At 44.0% G+C, this 23,369-nt stretch overlaps 1 protein-coding gene across 1 annotated transcript; it reads left to right on the top strand.

The window, feature by feature from the left end:
* The first annotated feature begins 457 nt into the window (after positions 1-457).
* Positions 458-22,319, top strand: CCKAR (cholecystokinin A receptor). The gene is made up of 5 exons (XM_033160357.1): positions 458-744; positions 3,170-3,415; positions 12,729-12,990; positions 17,417-17,544; positions 21,530-22,319. The coding sequence occupies exons 1-5, from the start codon at positions 636-638 to the stop codon at positions 22,054-22,056; spliced, it is 1,272 nt and encodes a 423-aa protein (XP_033016248.1). The 5' UTR covers positions 458-635; the 3' UTR covers positions 22,057-22,319.
* The last annotated feature ends 1,050 nt before the right edge of the window (positions 22,320-23,369 follow it).

The raw sequence follows: 23,369 nt of genomic DNA, 5'->3' as shown, positions 1-23,369 counted from the left end.
TTGCTTTGGAAGACGATAATCAGGCATCCACACAGAGAACCTCCTTTCTCTTTACATATCCAACAATTGGGACTGTACTTTTTTTTTTAACTACCTGTAAAGCACTGTGGCCTTAGGCTGCCATCCCGTGCACAGTTTGGAGCAAGTCCCGTTGAACTCGGTGGATCTATGCCTGAGCAAACGGGCATAAGATACGGCTGCGCAAATCTCATGTATTGACTCAAGTTTATAAATAACTGTGACCGGAGAAGTCTTGAGCATCTGCTGGCTGGGAGCAATTGCGCAAGGGGTTAATTTTGCAATCATTCCTCGGCATGGTTATATCCCATAGCCACCTCCGTCCGTAAAAGAAAGGGGTGGATCCAGAAGAGAGGAATCAGAGTGTTTGTGTGCATGCCTGCATTTCTCTCTGCGGCATTTAAGCTGCCTCACTCTGTCCTCGAAGCAAGCGTCCCCAAGCTTCTTTGAACTGCATGGACTAAGCATTCCTGATGGGTGGCTGAAGAAGAATAACTCTGGACAGCGACTCTTGTCAAAGCTCACCGCTTCAGGATTCTTTTAGGCCTGAAATAATGGGCTGATAGTCCCCAAACTATGCTTGCTTGCCTTAGAAACTAAACTCTGAAGAGTGAAGGATGGATATATGTAATTACAGCCTACTTGACACCAATATTTCTGTTTTCCTGTGCGAGCTAGGCTTGGAAAATGACACCATTGACTCCACGAATCACTCTCAGCCTAAAGGTAGGATACAATTTATTTATATATCTGTATCAAATACATATGCATTTTTAACACCATCAGCTTCATCTGCAACTAGTTTAGGATAAGCAATTGATAAAGGTTTTTAAAGCAAAGCTCTGTGAAAACATTTGCTGACAATAATTAGATAATAATATGCCACATTTCACTTCCAAATGAATACCAAGGTGGCTCACTAGGCAATAAGACAACAGCAAAATACAACAATTAAAACCGTGTCCACGAAACGAGAATAAAGCGTCAGTATCAAATACATCACCCAGAACCTCCAAAAGCTGCTAAAAATGGCCAGGGTTTTTTTAATGAGAGTGGAAAGTCAAAATAAATGGTTTTACTTTCTGATTGTAACCATTCCTACAAAGCAACATTATATGTTTGCTGGAAAATTGAACAATTGCAACTCAGGGCAGGAAATGCAAAGAGTAAGCTGAAACACTGGTGCAATTTTAAAAGTTTTTTTTAATAAAACACACTCTCTCTCTCTCTCTCTCTCTCTCACACACACACACACACACACTGCAGTTATTATGAACTGCATATAGAAGGACGTGTGTGTGTGTGTGTGTGTGAAAACACAGAGTCATATATTACACTACCTGTTGTCTGATATATTCCTAAGTGGGTAGAAATAGGGATTTGCAAGCTGCATAATTTAGAGGGGTTATATTGTAAGAAGTACCAGGTCCTGAATATGCTATGCCTTTGAGAGAAGGCATGAGATGTGTTCCTGATAGAACAGAACTAAGCTGCTTAGAGCTAACCTTGAGAGCACAGCAGAAGGAACGAGACCAAACACAACCAGATCTCTGGTTTACACCAGCCTGTCTAGAAGGGCTGGTTGCCACCCTTTTCACAGCAGTCAATATAGCACTGCCTCACATTTTTATTTATAGCTTCCTTCATGTTTTAGGGCAGAAGTACATGTCCCTCGGCAGCTGATACAGAATCCCAGCCCCATCTCCGTCTATGCTGTGCAAATTGGAGGCGGGCGGGTGGGAGTATCTGCTGGGGAGAAGCAACAGGCAGCAACTGTCTCTGCACAGTTGCTTTCCCCCTATAACTTTCCTGTATGTCCCTGCCCTACTCTTGCTGCATTGACAGGCAAACAGTCTCAGGACTCCGGCTGGGAGGAGAGCAACCAGAGATAGGGCTTGCTAGGGAGACATAGACCCCTTGCACCCTATCCTCCCTCCTGCCTGACACTTGTCCCCTGTAAACGCCTACTACACACACACACACCTTTGCATATCTGGGTGAACAGCTGCAAAGAAGGACAGGGCTCTTGGGCCAGCACTGTCGTTTAGAAGAGGGCATTTGGGAAGTGCGCCGAGATGGCAGCAGGAAAAATAAAGAGCATGTTCTGAAAAATGCCAGCCCTCCAGATTACCCCAGGGGTCCGGCAAGCTTCGTGTGACAAGGATGAGAGAGCTGTCGCCTGCTGAAATAACCTCTTTCCTGCAGCTAGGAAGGGTACAGAATCCCAGTCCATTTTACAGCCCCATCTGCATTGTGCATTGGAAGCAACATCATTCCAGGGCTTCCCACAAAAAATCCTGGGAACTGCAGTGTCTTAAGAATGCTGAGGGTAGTTAGGAGACCCCCCTGCTCCCTTCACAGAACTACATTTCCCAGGCGGGTTTAAGAATCAATCCCTCTTCCCAGGGAACTCTGGAAATGGTAGCTCTGGGAGGGGAACCGCGGACTCCTAACAACTCTCAGCATCCTTAGCAAACTACAGTTCCCAGGGTTCTTCGGGGGAAGCCGGGACTGTCCAAAGTGGCATAAGACTGCTTTAAATGCCATTTTAGCCATTTCTGCATAGTTCATTGACTTGGCTAAAATGACCGGAAGAGTCAGAAATTTTAATAAGGAATGGGGGAAATTTATAACTTATCTTAAAGACCAATGTAAACAGTTAAAATTGTTAGTGGGGTTGGAATATCACTTGCAGTTTAAGGTTGAATTCTGGACATAACGGAAGAGGTAAAGAGTTTGGATTATCACAAAAGATGCGGGAGGAATTGATTAATAATAGGACCCACAAAGGGGAGGGTGGAAGTGCAGGAGATTCCTTGGAATCTTGTTTTTATGTTGTACATTGGATATGTGATTGTAAAATTTTAGGTTGAAAAACCAAATAACTAATTTTTAAAAAAGACTGCTTTAAATGTTTAGGGTAGATAATGACGACGACGACAACAACAACAACAACAACAACAACAACAACAACAGGGCCTTAATCTCCAAGCTCAATGGCGGGATAGGCAAATCTGTCATTTGAGTGACTATCTGTAAAATGAAGACAGAAAATAAGTTCTGTACAACTTGGTGTGGCTGCGCAGCCGATGATCTCCTCACTGGCCTCTTCCAATTATGACGACAATGTGTTTTTTGCTTTCTGCTTTAGACCAAGCCGTTCGGATTCTTCTCTATTCTCTGATATTTCTGCTCAGTGTCTTGGGCAACACGCTGGTGATCGCCGTGCTGATCCGGAACAAGAGGATGAGAACGGTGACCAACATATTCCTGCTGTCGTTGGCCATCAGTGATCTCATGCTGTGCTTCTTCTGCATGCCCTTCACGCTCATTCCCAACCTCCTGAAAGATTTCATTTTTGGCCTTGCTTTCTGCAAACTTAGCAGCTACTTCATGGGTGAGTCGATGAACATCCACATTTTTGACTACACACATGCCAAGCCGTTTTCAAACTGTCCACTTTCAGAGACATCTTCCATACCACTGGGAGGTTGACCGTCCTCACAGCTATTCAACAGACTAGAAATACTATATTGTTGCTGCATAGGCTGGGATCTATCCAGTTTTAAAGCTATGGATCACTGGTTTATTTCAGACCTGTTGCCTGCTCCCTACCCCTCACCCACCTATTTACCGTATTTTTCGCTCCATAAGACGCACCCTTTCCCTCCTAAAAAGTAAGGGGAAATATCTGTGCGTCTTATGGAGCGAATGATGGTCCCAGGAGCTGAATTGCCAGGGGCCAAAAGAGGATCATGCTTTTTATTTTACAAAGAGAAAAGTGGGTTTTGAAAGGACCCCGCTCAGCAGCTGATCAGCAAGAGATCGGGAGAGAAATAAGAGTCCCTGGCTCCCTTTCAGCCCTGCCCTCTTGCCACGCCCTCCTTTGTTGAATGTGCTGCAGAGGGAGGTTGTTTGTTTCCCCAGCGACATGTGACTGGCTGATTAGATTATCTGTCTGGAAACTGTAGAAAAGGCTCCCTTTCTTTTAGAAGCTGCAGAAATGTGAGTTGAACCCCATAAAAACGGGGCTTTTCCTCTTTGCTTTTCCCCCTTTGCAAAAGGAGCTTTGCTTTCCCCCCTTTGCAAAAAAAGCTGCAAAACTTTTAGCTGATCCTCAAAAAACAGTGTTTTTCCCTTTGCAAAAAAAAGTTGCTAAACTTTTAGCTGATCCTCAAAAAAAAAGGGCTTTTAGAGGAGGAAAACCAGGGGAAAAAATTCTGGGTTTCCTCCTCTAAAAACGAGGTGCGCCCTATGGTCCGGTGCGCCCTATGGAGCGAAAAATATGGTATTCTCAATAATGTTTCACACTTTGACCACTGATGCATGGACGTAGCAAAGGCAGCTGCCCTCCAAATAAATAAAAATAAATAAAAATACATAGCTAACTGAGGTTCTGTCCCCCCCACCCAAGAAAAGGTCTGCACCCCAACAAAAATCCTGACTATGCCCAGTGTGTTCAACTGCCACTGTGGTCTAAACCACTGAGCCTCTTGGGCTTGCCGATCAATTGAATTCAATAGGAATGACTTTTAAATGGACGTTGATAGGATTACACAGTTCAGGTACAGACTTTGGGTAATATGGTGCCTAGACCAAGGACAAAAATATTTTTTATCTTCACGATAATTCCTTTTGTTATAGTTGCTTCTTAATGAATCCTCTCGGTTGGTACCCGTATAATTACAGTTATTCCAATTGTTGTTATTGTTCTTTTGTGCCCTTTGTGGGGGAACTGCCTGTACTGCCCTAAATCCAGTGCTTCACAGATAAAGAATAGAAGGCAAACCTATGGTCCGGTTATTTGATCTCTCCTCCCACTCACATGCATCCAATAGTATTGTGTTATATCGACACTTCCAAAATCGACAGGAGGGCCATAGCTCAGCAGCAGAGCCTCTGTTTCACATGCAGAAGGTCCCAGATTCAGATCCTGGCACCTCCTGGAGGATCTTGGCCCGAAACCTTGCAGATCCATTGCCAGTGAGAGTAGATACAACATGTCAGGGACTGTGCTGAGGAGGGCTGCACAGAGGGAAAATGCCTGGGAGCCATACCCGATCTTGATCCTGAATCTTCCCAGGAGCAGGAAGGCAGTATAGATTTGGAAGAGTGGTTTGCGGAAGGAGAGAATAATGGAATCATAGAGTTGGAAGAGACCACAAGGGCCATCCAGTCAAACCCCCTGCCAAGCAGGAAACACCATCAAAGCATTCCTGACAGATGGCTGTCAAGCCTCCGCTTAAAGACCTCCAAAGAAGGAGACTCCACCACACTCCTTGGTAGCAAATTCCACTGTCGAACAGCTCTCACTGTCAGGAAGTTCTTCCTAATGTTTAGGTGGAATCTTCTTTCTTGTAGTTTGAATCCATTGCCCCGTGTCCGCTTCTCTGGAGCAGCAGAAAACAACCTTTTACCCTCCTCTATATGACATCCTTTTATATATTTGAACATGGCTATCATATCACCCCTTAACCTTCTCTTCTCCAGGCTAAACATACCCAGCTCCCTAGAGGTTCAATAATGGTTAAGGCACCATTGGCCCAATGGTAGTTTGGTGTGTGTGTGTGTTTGTTTTTAAGAACTGGAATTATTACGTACCCAAAATGTCGGTGAAAAGCCATAACAGTGACAGAATATTGGACTAGAGAAGTTTATAGCCTTACCCACCAAGACAGTTTTTGAATCATGGATCCTCTGGAGAGAACAGTTAGGGGGCTGGGGTTGGGGGTACCAGTCTCGCTTTGGGCTCCTGGGTTGTGGTGCTGGAAGGACGTTGTTACACTCCTGGGATACATAGCACAGCAGTGAAATGGGAATAATAATAATAATAATAATAATAATAATAATAATAATAATAATAATTTATTTATACCCCAGCCACTCTGGGCGGCTCCCAACAGAATATTAAAAACATAATAAACATCAAACATTATAAACTTCCCTAAACAGGGCTGTGTTCAGATGTCTTCTAAAAGTCCTTCACATCTGATGGGAGAGCGTTCCACAGGGCAGGTGCCACTACCAAGAAGGCCCTGTGCCTGGCACAGATGTCTAGAGCAGAGGCAGTTGGTGCAGTGATTGGAGGGGAAGAGGAGAAAGCAAGTCATTTATTCTCTCAGAATTGGGCTAAGGCTGCGATGATATTCGGAGCTCCTCGGAGGAAAGGCACAATACAAATGTAACAAATAAACAGCGGGTGGGCATGCTGTTAGGTGCTTGAGAGACAAATGAGCCTTAAGGGATATAATTTGCTTTGATACCTGCCTGCCAACAATCAAGGCTGACTGAAAAGCCTTGCAGATTTGGGAAATTGCTTAGTTAGAAATAGTAGCAGCAAGCTGTGTTCAGCCCAAGTAGAACGGATTCTGCAATTTTCTCAATTGCTAACCAAAGTCAGCGGACTGCTTTGCAGGGGGTTAGACTAGATGCCCTTGGGGTGCCTTCCAACTCTGCAATTCTGTGATTCTACAGTATTATTCCAGACTTAAGTCTCAAGCAAACCTAATAAGTGGTGCATTTTAGTGTCTCCTCCAGTTTTGCCCTAAATGAATGAAATATAATTTTCATCGACTTTTATATTGCTATGTAACTTCTAACTAAATATGCTAAGGGTTACAACTGAATAACTAGGGCTATAAACCTAACCCCACTTACCTGGAAGTAATGCCCATTGAATTCAACAGGATTTACTTCTGAGTAGACAGGGTTAGGCTTGTGCTGTCGTCTCTCTCCTTGGTAGAGAACTATATCCTACGAATGTAGGAATAATGGATGTAATTCAACTAACTTCTACTCAAGAGTAGACCCACTGAAGTGAATGGCCATGTCTATTCATTTCAATGGGTCTACTCTAAGTAAAAGTTAGTTGAATGCTACCCACTGTTTTTCTTTTCCTAAAGAAATAAAGCATTTCATCGTGTCAGACAGTATAAAGTTGAGACCAGAGTTACTAAAACTTCAATTAGAACTTGGCCTGAGGGAGGCAACTGAACACTCTCAGGGGTCAGAGTTGAGTGGGGACATCTTAAAATAAATGTTCAATTTTCTGTCATTTCCCCCTAGAGAAATGGCAGGAAAATATTATTGTAGCCTATTATCTAGGTTTTAGATACTTGTTTTCATAGGATATAGCTGACCCCTTTCTTTCTGGTAAATGCCAGCTTTATCATGTTGTTGTTGTTGTTGTTGTTGTTGTTGTTGTTGTTGTTGTTGTTGTTTTGTTTTGTTTTATACCCCAGTCACTCTGGGCAGCTTTCAGCATATACAGAAGCATAATAGAACATCAAACATTAAAAACTTCCATATCTATGCTCAAATAGTTACTGTGTGTACATGTGTGTTTTTAAGGAAAAGAATAGTTAGTTGGACTTTGAAATGGAATTGACTCTGAAATTAGTAGGACTTTCTACTTCTAATTAATGTGTTTCTGATCAGGATACGGGTTTGACACAAAACTGTGTAATTTGTAAAGATCACAAAGCTTGATGATGGCATTTCTAGGACTGTCGAAAAGGATTAACTCAATTTTTACTATTATTCATAAACACAAGCATGTAAAGAGAAACAGGACATGGGTGTCTTTCAGTAGTAGAATTGCTGATTGATTTGGTTTTCAGTTGTTAGCATAGGAAAAAAAATTGTCTCAAGCTGCAATATTATATACATTTACCTGCGAGAAAGCCTGATGAACTCGGTGGGATTTATTTCTGAGTAAGAAGGTGAAGGATTGTGAAGTCAAAACAAATTGTTCCTCAGATAAGAGAATCTGTTGTCTTGGGCAGCCTACATCCAAAAAACCTCCGCAAAAAACCCCCACAAAATAAAAAACCTATAATAAAAATAAGATACAAAGTTCATTTTTAAGAAACTGGGAAACACTTTTGATTAGACGATCAATAAAACAGTGAAACATAAAAAAATGGCAGTCAACAAGTTAGAGTTAATTGCCGATATAAAATCTGAGGCATGGAAGCTTGCCCTTTTTCTTGGTAATTACCGCCATAAAGACATTTCAGGGGAATACATCACTACGACATTTACAACAGTATCAATATATAGCCCTTTGGGGATTTATTATGTAAGAGATACCTTACGCTTGCTAAAAGCTATAGTCACACAAAGTATATTTTTTACTTCAACACTTTGCTTATTATAGACACTTTTTATGCCTTAAGATACAGGATGCCTTTTCTCAGATAAGTTTTACATTTGGCACCCAAACCTTTACATTAGTGAAATTGCGTTTAAAAACACACACACAAAAAAAAAAAAAACCACAGGTATTGCAACGTTAGAATCAAGTGCCGTGCTTTTGCTCGTTTATCAGCGTTGCGGAATAAGTGGGAGATGTTTTTCTTCGAGCCAAAGCAGTGGCAAAGGCAGTGGTTTCCAGCTTGTGTTCTTGGAAGCTTATCAGGAGAGGAAAACCAATAACAGTAGACAATCTCCCCTAAAAGACCGGTTGCCACTATTACTTAAAATACATAGCCATAGGAGGCTAATGGGTGTTTTCCCGGGTGCCCTCTCAGTTTATGTGGAGATACATTGAGACCCACCTGGCTGTGGGAGCCCCCTAAGTTGCGTTCCAAGGCACCCGAGCTACAAAGTTCCCAGGAGACCAATAAAACACATTGACATGGAGTATTTTGGTTTATGGGTTCAAATAGCTTTCACGTGCATGCATACCAAGAACAAACTTAGTTGGTCTCTAAGGTTAAACCACAGAGTCTAGGGCTTGCTGATCAGAAGGTTGGCAGTTTGAATCCCTGCCACGGGGTGAGCTCCCGTTGCTCGGTCCCAGCTCCTGCCCACCTAGCAGTTCGAAAGCATGTCAAAGTGCAAGTAGATAAATAGGTACCGCTCCGGCGGGAAGGTAAACGGCGTTTCCGTGCGCTGCTCTGGTTCACCAGAAGCGGCTTTGTCATGCTGGCCACATGACCCGGAAGCTGTCTGCGGACAAACGCCGGCTCCCTCGGCCTATAGAGCGAGATGAGCGCCGCAACCCCAGAGTCGGACACGACTGGACCTGATGGGCAGGGGTCCCTTTAAGGTGCTACTGGAAGGAATTTTTTTATATTTTTAATTTTGTTTTGACTATGGCAGACCAACACGGCTACCTACCTGTAACATTTACCATTTCAGTGAGGCTTCCTTGCTGCAGACCTGGAGCAACAGGGAAGAGTGCAAGGTTGCATCTTTGACCAATAATCTAATTTTCTGCTCTGTTAGATACAGATTGTAGCTGAATTATACAGCCACGCGTTGAGAGTTACAGTTTTAAATCAGGCCAGCTGTCAGAACTATATTGGCTTCTTCCCTATAAATAAGATGGAAAAGCTCGTCTTCATGTTGAAGGCCATTTGCTGCCTTTCCCTGAGTGTTAATGTGTGGAGTGTCAAAGGGTTATTCCTTCCAAGAATCAGGAACAAGACATTATCCTTCCTTAATTAATTAGATACTCATAAAACTGCAGGAATGAGTTACTGGTTCCAAATGTAATATTAAAAAGGTCTAAATGGCAAATGCAACTACAGATGGGCATATTTACTATTTGCTACATTGGTTTCAACAAACTTTGTTCTCGTTTTCTGAGCAGCCCCTGCAAATTTTGCCAGCCTGCCCATAATATGTCTCTCCCAATTGGGCTGCAGATAAACAACGGTCCAGCTGTCTGCATTGGCTAGACTCACAATTTCTCTATATGTTTATTTCTTTAATTCAGCTTATATTATACACTGAAGTACATCGTGTCACACAGTGCTTGAAGTGGGTCGGGGATGCAGTAGGGCTCTGCCCTCCTCCTTTTGAGGCAGATCTATAACCATCCTATAGCTTTTCAGGTAAAATAGAACTGAATCTGGCCTAACCATCCACGAGTCACGATGGCCCATGAAGGGTTGGCCACTTCTGGATCTGGTTCTCTGGCTTGATCCGGTTCCACAATCCTGCTCTCCAATCCTGCATTGGTGGCTTTCATAAAATGAATATTAAATTGTTGGGGAAGGGGCATAGCTCAGTGGTAGAGCACTGCAATTGTAAAAAGGTAAAGGACCCCGGACGGTGAAGTCTAGTCAAAGGCAACTATGGGGTTGCGGCGTTCATCTTGCTTTCAGGCCGAGGGAGCCAGCGTTTGTCCACAGACAGCTTTCCGGGCCATGTGTCCAGCATGACTAAACCGCTTCTGGCACAACGGGACACCGTGACAGAAACCAGAGTGCACGGAAACTCCGTTTACCTTCCCGCCACAGCAGTATCTATTTATCTACTTGCACTGGTGTGCTTTCAAATTGCTAGGATTCGAACTGCTGGCCTTCCAATTGGCAAGCCCAAGAGGCTCAGTGGTTTAGACCACAGCGCCACCCGCATCTCGAGCACTGCATGTAAAGGGTCTGAGGCAAACAGTACCTGCCATATTCAGGTAAGACTGGGAAGGACTGTTTGCTGAAACCCTGGGTAGGATTTAAAAATAAGGGGAACCCTCCTAAGGGGTGCTGAGGAGGCACACCAGCTCACGCATCTCATCTCAGGTTACCGGAAGGATGCCAATCTCATAGTGTTCACCACACGGGGTTTTTATACACTGGGATTCTGCAGCAGGCATGCCAGGTTGCTGTATCAGGCTTCAGATCAGATGTCTTATGTGTTTATGGCTCCTGACCCAATTCCACGCGAAACCTGCTTACTTCAGCATATAGGCAATAAAAACTTCTCTGTTTTCACCCACAGCTGGGTCTTGAGCGTTATTTATCCTCTATCTAGAAAGGGAGGCGGGGGAGCCACAATGCGCTTGCCACACAACTTGTTCAGTAACCTGCTCATCAAATGGCCACTTATCACTGTAAATGGAGCAGTTCCCCAGTTTAGTTTCAGCAAAGTTGACATTTAGAAGTTCTCTGATATACAGTACCGTCCCATAACTTCTCAGTAGCCACTGGAAAACTATTAGAGGGCAGCAGAACAGTATCATCGGCGTAGAATTGTGTGTTTACTTTGCACAGAAAAAAAAATGGTCTATTTGCTTTGTAAGGCAAAACTCATATGGGAAGATAAGTAGCGTTTTGTAATTCTGGAACCGAGTTGTTAAATAGAAAGAAGTGGCCTTCAGTTCCACATTTAATTATTGGGTCTGTATGGAGCTTTCTAATCAAGGCAAACAGCCATCTATCTACTTTTGTGCTCTATAATGTTGGCCACAGTTAATCCTCTGAGGTGGTATTATTTGAAAAGGTTAGAGGAGATCCATTTTGTGAAAGAATGTTTTCTTTTGTCTGATTTCTTTTGTCTGTCTTGAATTTCAATGGGTGACTTCCGGTATTAAGAGAGATGTCGAAAAGCATCTCTCTATCCGTTTTCTCTACACCACACACAATTGTTTTAGACCTCTTTTGTACATAGAAGACGTTGGAATATTCTAGAAGAAACTTGTAAATGGCCTTGAGCAAGTTGCTAGGCAACGGAAAACTTCCCCGGCAACAGGTGTCCTTATCAGGGCATGCGATCAACTAAGTTGGGGTCAGTCTAAATGAGTATGTGAACGAGTAAGCATTAGGTCTCTGGCTGGATGGCTAAAAAGAGAAAATGATTATGTTTATTTCTTTGTTTTTTTTCTTTATTAACGACCAGGTGTAAAGTTTTGTTAATAATAAAGACTCTTTATTCCTGGAATGGGAATTTCACTAAGAGATAGCTGGAATGCTGCTGCTGCTGCTGCTGCTGTAAAGAAGTAAAAGATGCAGGAAAACTTTTTCTGTAAAAAGAACTCTGCTGCAGAAAGAAATGAAAACTCAATTGACTGGGAAATGCCCCGACACACTGTTTCAGTATAACTTTTAAATGATTTGACGTTCCACTGTCGGTAGCAATATTTCAAATAACTGATCAATCAATACTTTTTTAAATTGTTTTACAAAATCATCATGTGTCTGAAATGCCCCATAATAGGGTTGGTTGGTCTCATTGATCAAAATGGAACACCATCCACAGAAGCCAGGTCTCTTAGGAACCGCTGAGTCCAGACATAGAGACTTGGACTTTGAATGGTTCTGCGATGTTAAATGGTTCTGCTGGCTGCTGGCAGATAGGTCATTGCTGTGCTGCCACTGGCGGAGGAAGAGGGGGGCAGGGGGAGCGCACTGACCTCTCACCACGATCCCAGTGGGGTGCCATCACAGCTGCCCACCCCCTGTGCTGGGCACCACGCCCCTGCGGGCGGCGCGCCACACCACCGGGACACTTGCCCGCCACGTCCCCATCTGCTCTCCGCCCCCGGTGCCGGAGCATGAAGCTCTGCCACTGTATGCTGCTGGTTATTACTGGTCTGATTCCCACCGCTTGCCAAGAGAAACAAGAGACAACCATTTACTCTCTCCGCTCTCCTTCTCCTCCCCCCCTCATGAGCCAGTGTGGTGTAGTGGTTAAGAGCGGCAGACTCATAATCTGGTGAACCGGGTTCGCGTCTCCGCTCCTCCACATGCAGCTGCTGGTTGACCTTGGGCTAGTCACACTTCTTTGAAGTCTCTCAGCCCCACTCACCTCACAGAGTGTTTGTTGTGGGGGAGGAAGGGAAAGGAGAATGTTAGCCGCTTTGAGACTCCTTCAGGTAGTGATAAAGCGGGATATCAAATCCAAACTCCTCCTCCTCCTCCTCCTCCTCCTCCTCCTCTTCTTCTTCTTCTTCTTCTTCTTCTTCTTCTTCTTCATGCGCTTAGGTGTCTCAGTCAGTGTTTCGACCTTCAGCCTGGTTGCAATATCCTTGGAGAGATACGGCGCTATTTGCAAGCCACTGCAGTCTCGGGTTTGGCAGACAAAATCGCACGCTTTGAAGGTGATCGCCGCAACCTGGTGCCTCTCCTTTGCCATCATGACGCCGTATCCGATTTACAGCAATCTGAAACCGTTTGTAACACTCTACAACAGCACAGCGAATAAGTGTCGCCTGGACTGGCCAAGCCGAGTGGTAGAGCAATCTTGGTAAGGGCAGATCTCAATATATATCCACCCCATATATACGCATGGATATGGCAATTCGTGGGAGATGGTATTAGATGGTATTATTGTAGGTTCAATTTAATATGTCAAATTATGGACAGCCAGTCCTACAGCCTGCCAGTGGGGCAAAATAAGTGCAACATTGAGACGTTCACTGCATCCTATTATAAACATGGTGATTGCATCGGCCAGTTTGCCCGCTGCCTTGTGGGACATCTTCAGGAGACGAAAAGGCTCAGGATTAAACCCTGCACAAATCCAGATTGGAGTCCCTAAGATGGTTGGGTGGCACCTAGTATGCCTCCTTCCAGCAACTCCTACAGCCAAGCTGGTGCCGAAGATATAGCTCTGCTTTCTATATTTCATCAGCGAGGCTTAGTTGGGGGTCTTGTCATCTGGGCAGCCCAGGACCTCCCTGTGCACTGCCCAGACTCACTCGCTGGAGGGGTCACTTCGGTGCTGCTAATGCAGCAGAAACAATGTGGGAGGCAGCTGTTTCGAGCTGCGGTGGTTTGCTTCCCCCCTGGAGGCGCACTCCATTGTCTCGTGAAACAGACGGATGCCCACAACCAACTTCCACTAACTATTGGCCATGTTAAATAATCATAATCATAATCATTATTTATTATTTATCCCCTGTCTATCTGGCTGGGTTTCCCCAGCCACTCTGGGCAGCTTCCAACAGAATATTAAAATACAATAGCCTTGTTGTTGTTGTTGTTCAGTCGTTCAGTCGTGTCCGACTCTTCGTGACCCCATGGACCAGAGCACGCCAGGCACGCCTATCCTTCACTGCCTCCCGCAGTTTGGCCAAACTCATGTTAGTAGCTTCGAGAATACTGTCCAACCATCTCATCCTTTGTCGTCCCCTTCTCCTTGTGCCCTCCATCTTTCCCAACATCAGGGTCTTTTCCAGGGAGTCTTCTCTTCTCATGAGGTGGCCAAAGTACTGGAGCCTCAACTTCAGGATCTGTCCTTCTAGTGAGCACTCAGGGCCGATTTCCTTGAGAATGGATAGGTTTGATCTTCTTGCAGTCCATGGGACTCTCAAGAGTCTCCTCCAGCACCATAATTCAAAAGCATCAATTCTTCGGCGATCAGCCTTCTTGATGGTCCAGCCTATTAAACATTAAAAGCTTCCCTAAACAGGGCTGCCTTCAGATGTCTTCTAAAAGTCTGGTAGTTGTTTTTCTCTTTGACATCTGGTGGGAGGGCGTTCCACAGGGCGGGTGCCACTACTGAGAAGGCCCTCTGCCTGGTTCCCTGTAACTTGGCTTCTCTCAGCGAGGGAACTGCCAGAAGGCCCTCAGCACTGGACCTCAGTGTCCAGGCAGAATGATGGGGGTGGAGACGTTCCTTCAGGTAATTAATTAATTCCACTATCTGGGGCATTTTATTATTTCAAATCTTCCTCCAGTGGATTCCAGGCAGTTTACTGTAAACACCATCCAGCCCAGGTCTTAAAAGTTGCACATGTAGGAGAGAATCCATACAGGGGTCAACCGAGCTCTTCTCCCTCCCTGCCTCTTCCCACTGGGCCTGTGCATGCACACTGCAACACACCAGCCATCACATCCACCCCAAATGATCCTCTCCTCCCCAGGACCAAGTGGGCAGACGAATGGTCTGGCCACAGGTTGCCTCCATGCAAAGCTCTGTGAAGGAGCAGGCCCCCAGAAGTACGTACAGGAGATGTGCACAGACCTTCTGTGGCAGATAATGACTGGATGTGGTTGTGCTAGGGCCATGGGTGAGAATTGAGGTAGGGCGATCCCCTTCCACATCAACTCTTAAAGGAGTTAATGGGGGGTGGATCGCATGCCCATAGTTGTTTTGCACCTATTAACAGGGGCGCTGCGTCAAGTTCCTATGGAGCGATGCAAAATTCAGAGCACGTTTCAAAGGCCAGGAGGGGGGCAGGAGTTTCATCACACAGCCTCTCCAAACAGTGTCCTGATTATGAGGCGCAGTGCTGAAAAACAAGCCCGTCATGTGTAATTGCTGCTACAGACCTTTTCTATTCACCTCGGGATTTTCAGAATTCAGATAATCAGAGTGATAATAAATTCCACAGAGGCAGCTGTGCTCATTTGTTTCAGGAAAGACAGAGAATAGTGACAACTCAAATTCAAACAAATTCATTGTGGCTTCAGCATTCTCGCCCACCCCCCTATAATTTTTTTACTAGAGTATCTGTTTTATATTTTTTATTAGATTTTCTGTTTTACATTAATTCAAACAACCTTAAAATATCAATGACTTCCCTTCTTCTCTGTCCATGGGTCATTTTGCAAAACATAAATGCCTGCATATTTTATATAAACTAAACCATTCAGTATTCCATCATTACATCCATCAAAACTTATTTACACTGTTGACTTTATCTTCATGCTGCCTATGTTTTCAAATAAACACAATTTCCCTCCATATATCCAATAAACATTTTCCAATCTTCTTTAAACGTATGTTCTTCTTGTTCTTTTACTCTATATGTTAAGTCTGCAAGCTGCACGTATTCCATCAGTTTAAGTTGCCATTCTTCTTTAGTTGGGACTTTGCTCAATTTTTATTTTTGGGCTAGCAAAACACGAGCCGCAGTAGTGGCATACATAAATAGCATTTTTTGACATCCGGGAATTTCCCTCTGAATTATCCCCAACAAAAAGGACTCTGGGGTTGTTGTTTTTTGAAAAGTACTTTTAAACATACCCCCCATTAATTATGGATTATTTCCCAATACTCTTTTACCCTTTTACAGGTCCACCACATATGAAAGAACGTTCCCTCCACCTCTTTGCATCTCCAACACTGATCTTATTCAGTATTATATATCTTAGCAAGTCTACTTGGAGTTAGATACAATCTGTAAATCATTTTCAGGTAGTTCTCCTTCAAGGAATAACATTGTGGCTTGAGCATTCAAGGAGTGGAGCACATATGTTTTTTACTCACTTAAACGGGGCGATATGAGCAGAAAGGGTCTTTGGGCTGTACTTCTATGCCCTTTATCCCTTACCCCAAACATCCACGATGTAGGGAAGCCTATGTATGTCAACCCCTATGTGCCTGGACTTCCTTGGATCATGGAACCTTGGAGTGGGATCCAGGACTCATTTGAGTAGACTTTCCTTCCTTAGATGTTGCATGTCGAGGTCCCCAAACCACCCCTCAAATGAAACACACTTCACACAGAGATTTAAGTTTAAGGGGTTTTTTGGCACAATTTTGGCCACAACTTTATTAAAATACAAAATATGTAAGTGGTTGCTTAGGCATTGGTTCAGACTATCTGTCCCACTGGGGACAGAACTGACACCCGTGGAAATCAGTAAAGGGAAAACACTTTGGGGAGAGAATGGGAGCCGGGCGTCTGACCCTCACCTCTCCCCTAATGCTCCCAGGGGCTCTTGCGTGGCCCTGGCCCCCAACCGGGGGATACGGACAAAAGCATGGCGAGCCCCTGGATTCCTTTAACGGAATTCCCCACGCAGCAGCAGCATTGGAGGGGCAGACACAGCCAATCTTTACCCCTCCAGCAACGAACATGAAAACTAATGCCTAACCGCCAACCTTACAAGTTGTGACAAATTGCTACGCAGTAGGCGAAAACCAGATGGCACCAGCCAATCAGCCAAATGGAAAAATACCTACCAGGCCCCTGCCCCAAAGCAGACGACCCCATGACAGGCACAGCAAGGTCATACGCAGAAGCCTAATAATAGGCTTTGTTGCACCTTGTCTGAAGCCAGGCCCCGCAGCCGTTTCTACCCAAGTTGCCATGCATGAACGGCGATTATGCCTACACCTTATTTCAAACATAAATTAGTACTCAGGGCCTCCGACATGTTACATTCCAAGATGCAAACTGTCTGAGGAGGAGAGGGAGTGAATGTAGGACCATTCTACTTTTTTTTCCTTTTTTCTTTTTTTACAAAACTATCACTTGTCTCCCGCATCACTGAGTTTGGGGAAGTTTTTAATGTTTGGTGTTAAATCGTATTTTTTATATTCTGTTGGGAGCCGCCCAGAGTGGCTGGGGAAACCCAGCCAGATGGGTGGGGTATAAGTAATAAATTATTATTATTATTATTATTATTATTATTATTATTATATTGGGACTTACTGATCTGCAAAGCGACCTGAGCAGCTAAAAGGGGTGGAACCCCCCCCAACTTTTCCATGTTTCAGAACAAATACTGTGGGATATCTTTTGTGAACTCTGACAAGTCATATTACCAACATTACATCATTTTCAACTGTGAGCTATCGTAATTACACTTGGTTTTAAAACGAGAGGAGGCAGTGCACCCAGAATCAGCTTTAGCCCATTCCAGAGATGAGAAAGAAGATGGTAAGATTATTTTAACCTTTTCTCTGCTGGTCTAAGCCTCTCTTGCTGTTTTTGCAGGTACATCTTCCTGCTCCTTATCCTTTTCCTTATCCCAGGGGTCGTAATGATCATTGCGTATGGCTTAATCTCCTTGGAGCTCTACCAAGGGATCAGATTTGATGTCAGTCAGAGGAAGTATTCACGAGGTAATCTTCATGACCAATCCCATTCCCCTTCCTTCACTCAGATGTGAAAATGTGACCAGCAGACATTTTTTCCCTGGTAAAAAAATAAAAAAATAAAAATCTGCAACAGAGCAGTCTTGCAAATGTCTCTGAGTTACGAATCGTAGCTGGGATTTTTTTTTTTTTTTTTTAAAAAGCATTAATTATTCTGTGTGTGTGTGAATGTGTGCATTTGTGTATCTGTGCAATTGTATTCCTTCCCCTCTGGTATTTTCATTCACTTTTAACAAGAATAGATACAACTGTATTCCAAGACAAGCAATATAGAACTAAGCACAGTGGTACCTCGACTTATGAATTTAATCCGTTCCGAATGCACATTCGGTTGAAAAATTCGTAAGTCGAAAAAAGCGATTTTCCCATAGGAATGCATTGGAAACGAAAAATTCTGAAAAATTCGTAAGTCGAGTAAACCGCATCTAAAATTCGTAAGTCGAGTAAACCCCATCTAAAACCGCCAACGGATGTCCTTCGGATGTTGAAAAATTCGTAGGCGTGTGGGCACTTTTTTCATTCGTAAGTCAAAAAATTCGTATGTCGAGTAATTCGTAAGTCGAGGTACCACTGCATTTTTTAAAAGTTACATAGAAAGCTGCCTTGTACCAAGTTATTCCATTGCTCCATCTTGCCTAATATTGTTTGTGTAATAATTTTTATTAGTTTTCAATTACAATAACAGCCTCATTGTCACAATACCAAATTATAATACAATTAATAATGCCAATTGTTCAGATCCCAAATTATATTATTTTGTGTGTGTGTCCCCCCACGTGCTAGAATTGATGATTCGATAATTTAGTTTAACTCTGCATTCCGAAAGCCTGATATTGTTGACACTGAAGGACAGCAGCTCTCCAGACTTCAGGGAGGGATCTCTTGGCAAAAGCCCTCTCCTGCCTCTTTACAATAAATGTACAATCCATGCACAAATAGTATTCCGATCTGGGAAACCAGAGGCAACAATTATAAGTAATTGTTGTAAGGTATTATGTTTCAAAACACCCTAAAAACAGAGACCAGAGTTATCCTAGTTTACCCCAGCAATAATGAGAATGCACTGGGGGGGCACTTACAGTAAAGGATCTATTTCTGGGGAGGTGCCTAACCTCTCCCATGCCCCCCCTGTCCTCTTCAGCATATTTCCCCCTCAGCCAAAGCTCCTTCCAGTTTTAGGATCCCTCTAGTTCAGGCATAGGCAAACTCGGCCCTCCAGATGTTTTGGGACTACAACTCCCATCATCCCTAGCTAACAGGACCAGTGGTCAGGGATGATGGGAGTTGTAGTCCCAAAACATCTGGAGGGCCGAGTTTGCCTATGCCTGTTCTAGCTGGATGGGGCTGGTGGGGGGAGTCACTTAGAAACGTCTGCAGAGCTCATGGGGGGGAATCAGCAAGTGGGTAAGGGTTAAGAAATTCTCCCTGTCTACTGATTCCCCCCCCATAGAATCAATAGCACCCACACGTTAATGTAATAAATAGGAGAAATACACACACATGGGTGTAGCTGGGGAGGCAGAGGGGGACAGTTGCCCCCCAATCAATAAAAATAAACAAAAATACCTAACTAGCTGAGGTTCTGCCCCCCACCCCCAACTAACATAAAGCCTGCCTCCCTGACATAAATCCTGGCTACAACCATGGAAATACAGGGCTGAGACCTGTTTTTATTTATGTAATAAATAAATAAATAAATAAATAAATAAATATTGTGTTGTTATTATTATTATTGTTATTGTTATTGTTATTCGTTCATAATATCTGGTCCCACCCAAAGTGTTTGAGATCACTCAGTTGACTCTGCGTATCTCCAAGAGACTGACATTTCCAGTCTCAAAAACTAAAATGATTATTTGCCACTACAGCTACAAAAAAAATAAAAAGCGCTGTGTTGGGACTCAGTTCCATACTAATCAGACATTAACTATCAATAGCAATGATTAAATGGAAAGAGCATCCCCTGGCTACAATCACAAATCTGGGTTTTTTTTTGGGTTGGGGGGTACAGAGCTATTTGATAACTTATGATATTAAGGCTTTACAAGAACCACATCTCTCCAGCTTCAGGTGAAATTGTCTCCTGACTAACTAATCTCACCAGAATCCCAGAGGTTCTGGGAAAAAGATTTTTGATCGAGCAGAGGGGAAAGTGCCTTGTTTTTAACGTAGCCTATGACAAAACAGGAGGCCTTCTGAAGAAAGAAATATTTACTAGTAAGCTAAATGAGTCTCTGTGGGATATGGGTGGCACTGTGGGTTAAACCACAGAACCTAGGGCTTGTCAATCAGAAAGTCGGCGGTTCGAATCCCCGCGACGGGTGAGCTCCCATTGCTCGGGCCCTGATCCTGCCCACCTAGCAGTTCGAAAGCACAAAGTGCAAGTAGATAAATAGATGGGAAGGTAAACAGCATTTCTGTGTGCTGCTCTGTTTCGCCAGAAGCGGCTTAGTCATGGTGGCCACATGACCCGGAAGCTATACGCCGGCTCCCTCGGCCAATAAAGCGAGATGAGCGCCACAACCCCAGAGTTGTCCCCAACTGGACCTAATGGTCAGGGGTCCCTTTACCTTTACCTAAATGAGTCTAGGTGGTTCAAAATTGCACTGACATCGGTTCCAAAGTTGCCAGCTAGTCAATGGGCCTAGTAGTGTACTATAAGCATTGAGCGTGTTTTTTCTGAGACTAGATGGTGTTATTATGCAATTAATCCTGATGGAAATGGAGGACTCTGTAACAGAACATTTTGTACAAAAAAAGTCACTTTCAGCGAATGATCAACTGCTATTATGTCATTAATTGCACCAAAATACCATGAGACTACCAGGCAATACCCTGAGATCAAAATAAATATGTGCCTGGGCACCCATAATTCCTGAAATTAGCAAAAGTTAGAATTAATAAAGGTTATAGGCTAAAATTGGGCCAAACATGGCTGGATTGAAACAAAATTAAAAATTAAAAAGTTCCTTCCAGTTTAGGATAACAAGCTGTGCCAGCTTGACATGGCTTGCTAGGGAGAAGCCATTAGCAGACAAAGGCTTGAAATGGCCAGTCATTAGCCCAACAGTGGGAGCCATGGCAAGACAGAAGACTCTGCAGGACAGAGAGGGGAAAGTTGCCAGGATTACAATGGGCAATGTTAAGGGGGAGGGAGTTGTGTTTGGCAAGGATTTAGGGGGAGAAGGAGAATGAGAACAGGCTGTACCCAGAGACCAGGGAGCTGTTGCTCCAGACCCAAGCTTGCTGAAGAGAAACGACAAGCGACACTCTTGAGGTGTTATGCATGCCCTCCACTGAAAGATTCAGGTTGTCAATTTGTTGTTGTTTAGTCGTTTACTCATGTCCGACTCTTCGTGACCCCATGGACCAGAGCACGCCAAGCACTCCTGTCTTCCACTGCCTCCTACAATTTGATCAGATTCATGTTGGTAGCTTTGAGAACACTATCCAACCATCTCGTCCTCTGTCATCCCCTTCTCCTTGTGCCCTCCATCTTTCCCAGCATCGGGTCTTTTCCAGGGAATCTTCTCTTCTCATGAGGTGGCCAAAGTATTGGAGCCTCAGCTTCAGGATCAGTCCTCCCAGTGAGCACTCAGGGTTGATTTCCTTCAGAATGGATAGGTTTGATCTTCTTGCAGTCCATGGGACTCTCAAGAGTCTCCTCCAGCACCATAATTCAAAAGCATCAATTCTTTGGCAATCAGCCTTCTTTATGGTCCAGCTCTCACTTCCATACATCACTACTGGAAAAACCATAGCTTTAACTATATGGACCTTTGTCGGCAAGGTGATGTCTCTGCTTTTTAAGATGCTGTCTAGGTTTGTCATTGCTTTCCTCCCAAGAAGCAGGTGTCTTTTAATTTTGTGACTGCTGGGTTTTGTGCCCTTGCATGTTGGAAAAGCTTTGTGCGCTCTTGTTAACATGATCGCATTTGCTCTTCCCGTACAGAAAGGAAAACCAGCACCAGCAGCAAATTTGAAGACAGCGACGGATGCTATCTGCAGAAAAGCAAGAAGAAGAAAAAGATGCCCCTTCAACAGTTTCCGTCAAGTAGGAGCATCGCCAAAATTGACCGGCCTCGAAGCAATTGCTCCACCGCTAACTTGATGGCCAAGAAGCTGGTCATCCGAATGCTGATAGTGATAGTGATCTTGTTTTTCATTTGCTGGACACCAGTGTTCAGCGTCAACACCTGGCGTGCATTCGACAGTGCGTCGGCGGAACTGCTTCTCACGGGAGCTCCCATCTCCTTCATACACTTGCTCTCTTACACCTCCGCTTGTGTGAATCCCATTATCTACTGCTTCATGAACAAACGCTTCCGCATGGGTTTTCTGGCGACGTTTACCTGCTGTGCCAAGCAAAAGCTTCCAGTGGCCAGAGCAGAGATGGCGGAGGAGGAGGAAGGCAGAACCACAGGAGCAACGCTTTCCAGGTACTCTTACACCCACATGAATGCATCTGCTCCTCCGTGAACATGCCCAAGGGGGGGAAATCGATTATTTTATCTCCTTCTGTGGTCTTGACTTATTTTTAAACCATCTACCATGTCTTTGTATGAACATGCTTCAGCGAAGTGTAGGAGAAGAATAATTTGCCAAAGGTCTCCCATCAGTCGGCAACACTTTTCGGCTTTGGGTCTCATAAATAGATAGAAGTTACCTCAGGTAGAAAAGGTCAGTGACGATAGCCCTAGGGGCACATTGGAGAGGCTGAGAAACCGTCATGGGCACCACCATAAAACAACTCTCATGCAAAAAAAAATAAAAAATGCCACTCATCCCCAAAAGCAACAGACTTTGCCAATAGGCTTTGACATCACATTTTTACTCAAGGCACTTCCACAAAGCATCAACGTTATTTTATCTGTGACAATTTCACACAATAGCTAGAGGTACGCATCAGATATGGAAGAATCCCAAACCAACTAAATGAAGCCTTGATATGATCTAGCAGAGTGCTTATTATGTTCCTAATTAGTGGGAATAACCATAAAACAAAGCAAAAAACAATCCCTTGCTCTGTCAATGTTTTGACCTGCAGCTATTAGAGGGTTGCACTGACCTCAAGATTTGGTTCAGATGCCAATTCATTACTTCAGAAAACAATTTGATTTGGATCGAATCCCAATTTAGAAAAATAAAGCTACGGTCATTCCCCATTTAGATTATAGGGAAATGGGGGCAGGATTGCAAGCCATTTTATCTTTTGATAGAAATGGATGAAATTTGCAGGCAAAGTAGCAACTCCTGAGGGAATAAACCCTGCCAAATTACTAGGTCCGGGGTTTTTTTTTTGTACTAGGCCCCTTCAATCTGAATTGAGGAGAGGACCAAAGCAGAGTTAAGGTTTTGTGGGGAATTGTTTCATTATGAAAATGGCATACAGTGTCAAGTTACTCTGACCTGCATCATTTCAGAGTGTTGTAGATAGGCTAATCTACTTGCCTCACACCTGACATCAGATGTGGCATCAGATGTGAGGTAGGTGGCATGGATTCGGGTGGGAAATGGCCTGGTGGGCCAAACAGACAGGGCAGAAGTTCCCTACCCCAGGAGAGTTATGGTGAATGGGGGGGGGCTTCAGATTTCTGCCCAATTGGCACCCAAGGTCGCAAATCACAGAAGCTAAGTGCAAAGCTCATTCAACAATGGCACAGAGGGAGAAGGACTTAAATGTCCAGCATTTTTTCCAAGAAAGTACTACTAGCAGATCTAGCAAGGAGCAGAGGACAGCTAAAAACAGGGCATTATGTTGCTGCAACATTGCTTTCCCAAAGTATTGTGAT

The sequence above is a fragment of the Lacerta agilis genome, chromosome 9 (genome assembly GCF_009819535.1).
Source record: "Lacerta agilis isolate rLacAgi1 chromosome 9, rLacAgi1.pri, whole genome shotgun sequence".
NCBI lineage: Eukaryota > Metazoa > Chordata > Lepidosauria > Squamata > Lacertidae > Lacerta > Lacerta agilis.
The sequence above is the reverse complement of the archived record's forward strand: the minus strand, read 5'-3'. Positions and strand labels throughout refer to the sequence as shown.

Bases quoted from the DNA above. Each gene is read 5' to 3' on its own strand.
- CCKAR (XM_033160357.1), top strand. From the start codon at position 636: ATGGATATATGTAATTACAGCCTACTTGACACCAATATTTCTGTTTTC. The intron at 3,416-12,728 runs GTGAGTCGATGA...TCATGCGCTTAG, and splicing joins ACTTAGCAGCTACTTCATGG to GTGTCTCAGTCAGTGTTTCG. The intron at 17,545-21,529 runs GTAATCTTCATG...CTTCCCGTACAG, and splicing joins TCAGAGGAAGTATTCACGAG to AAAGGAAAACCAGCACCAGC.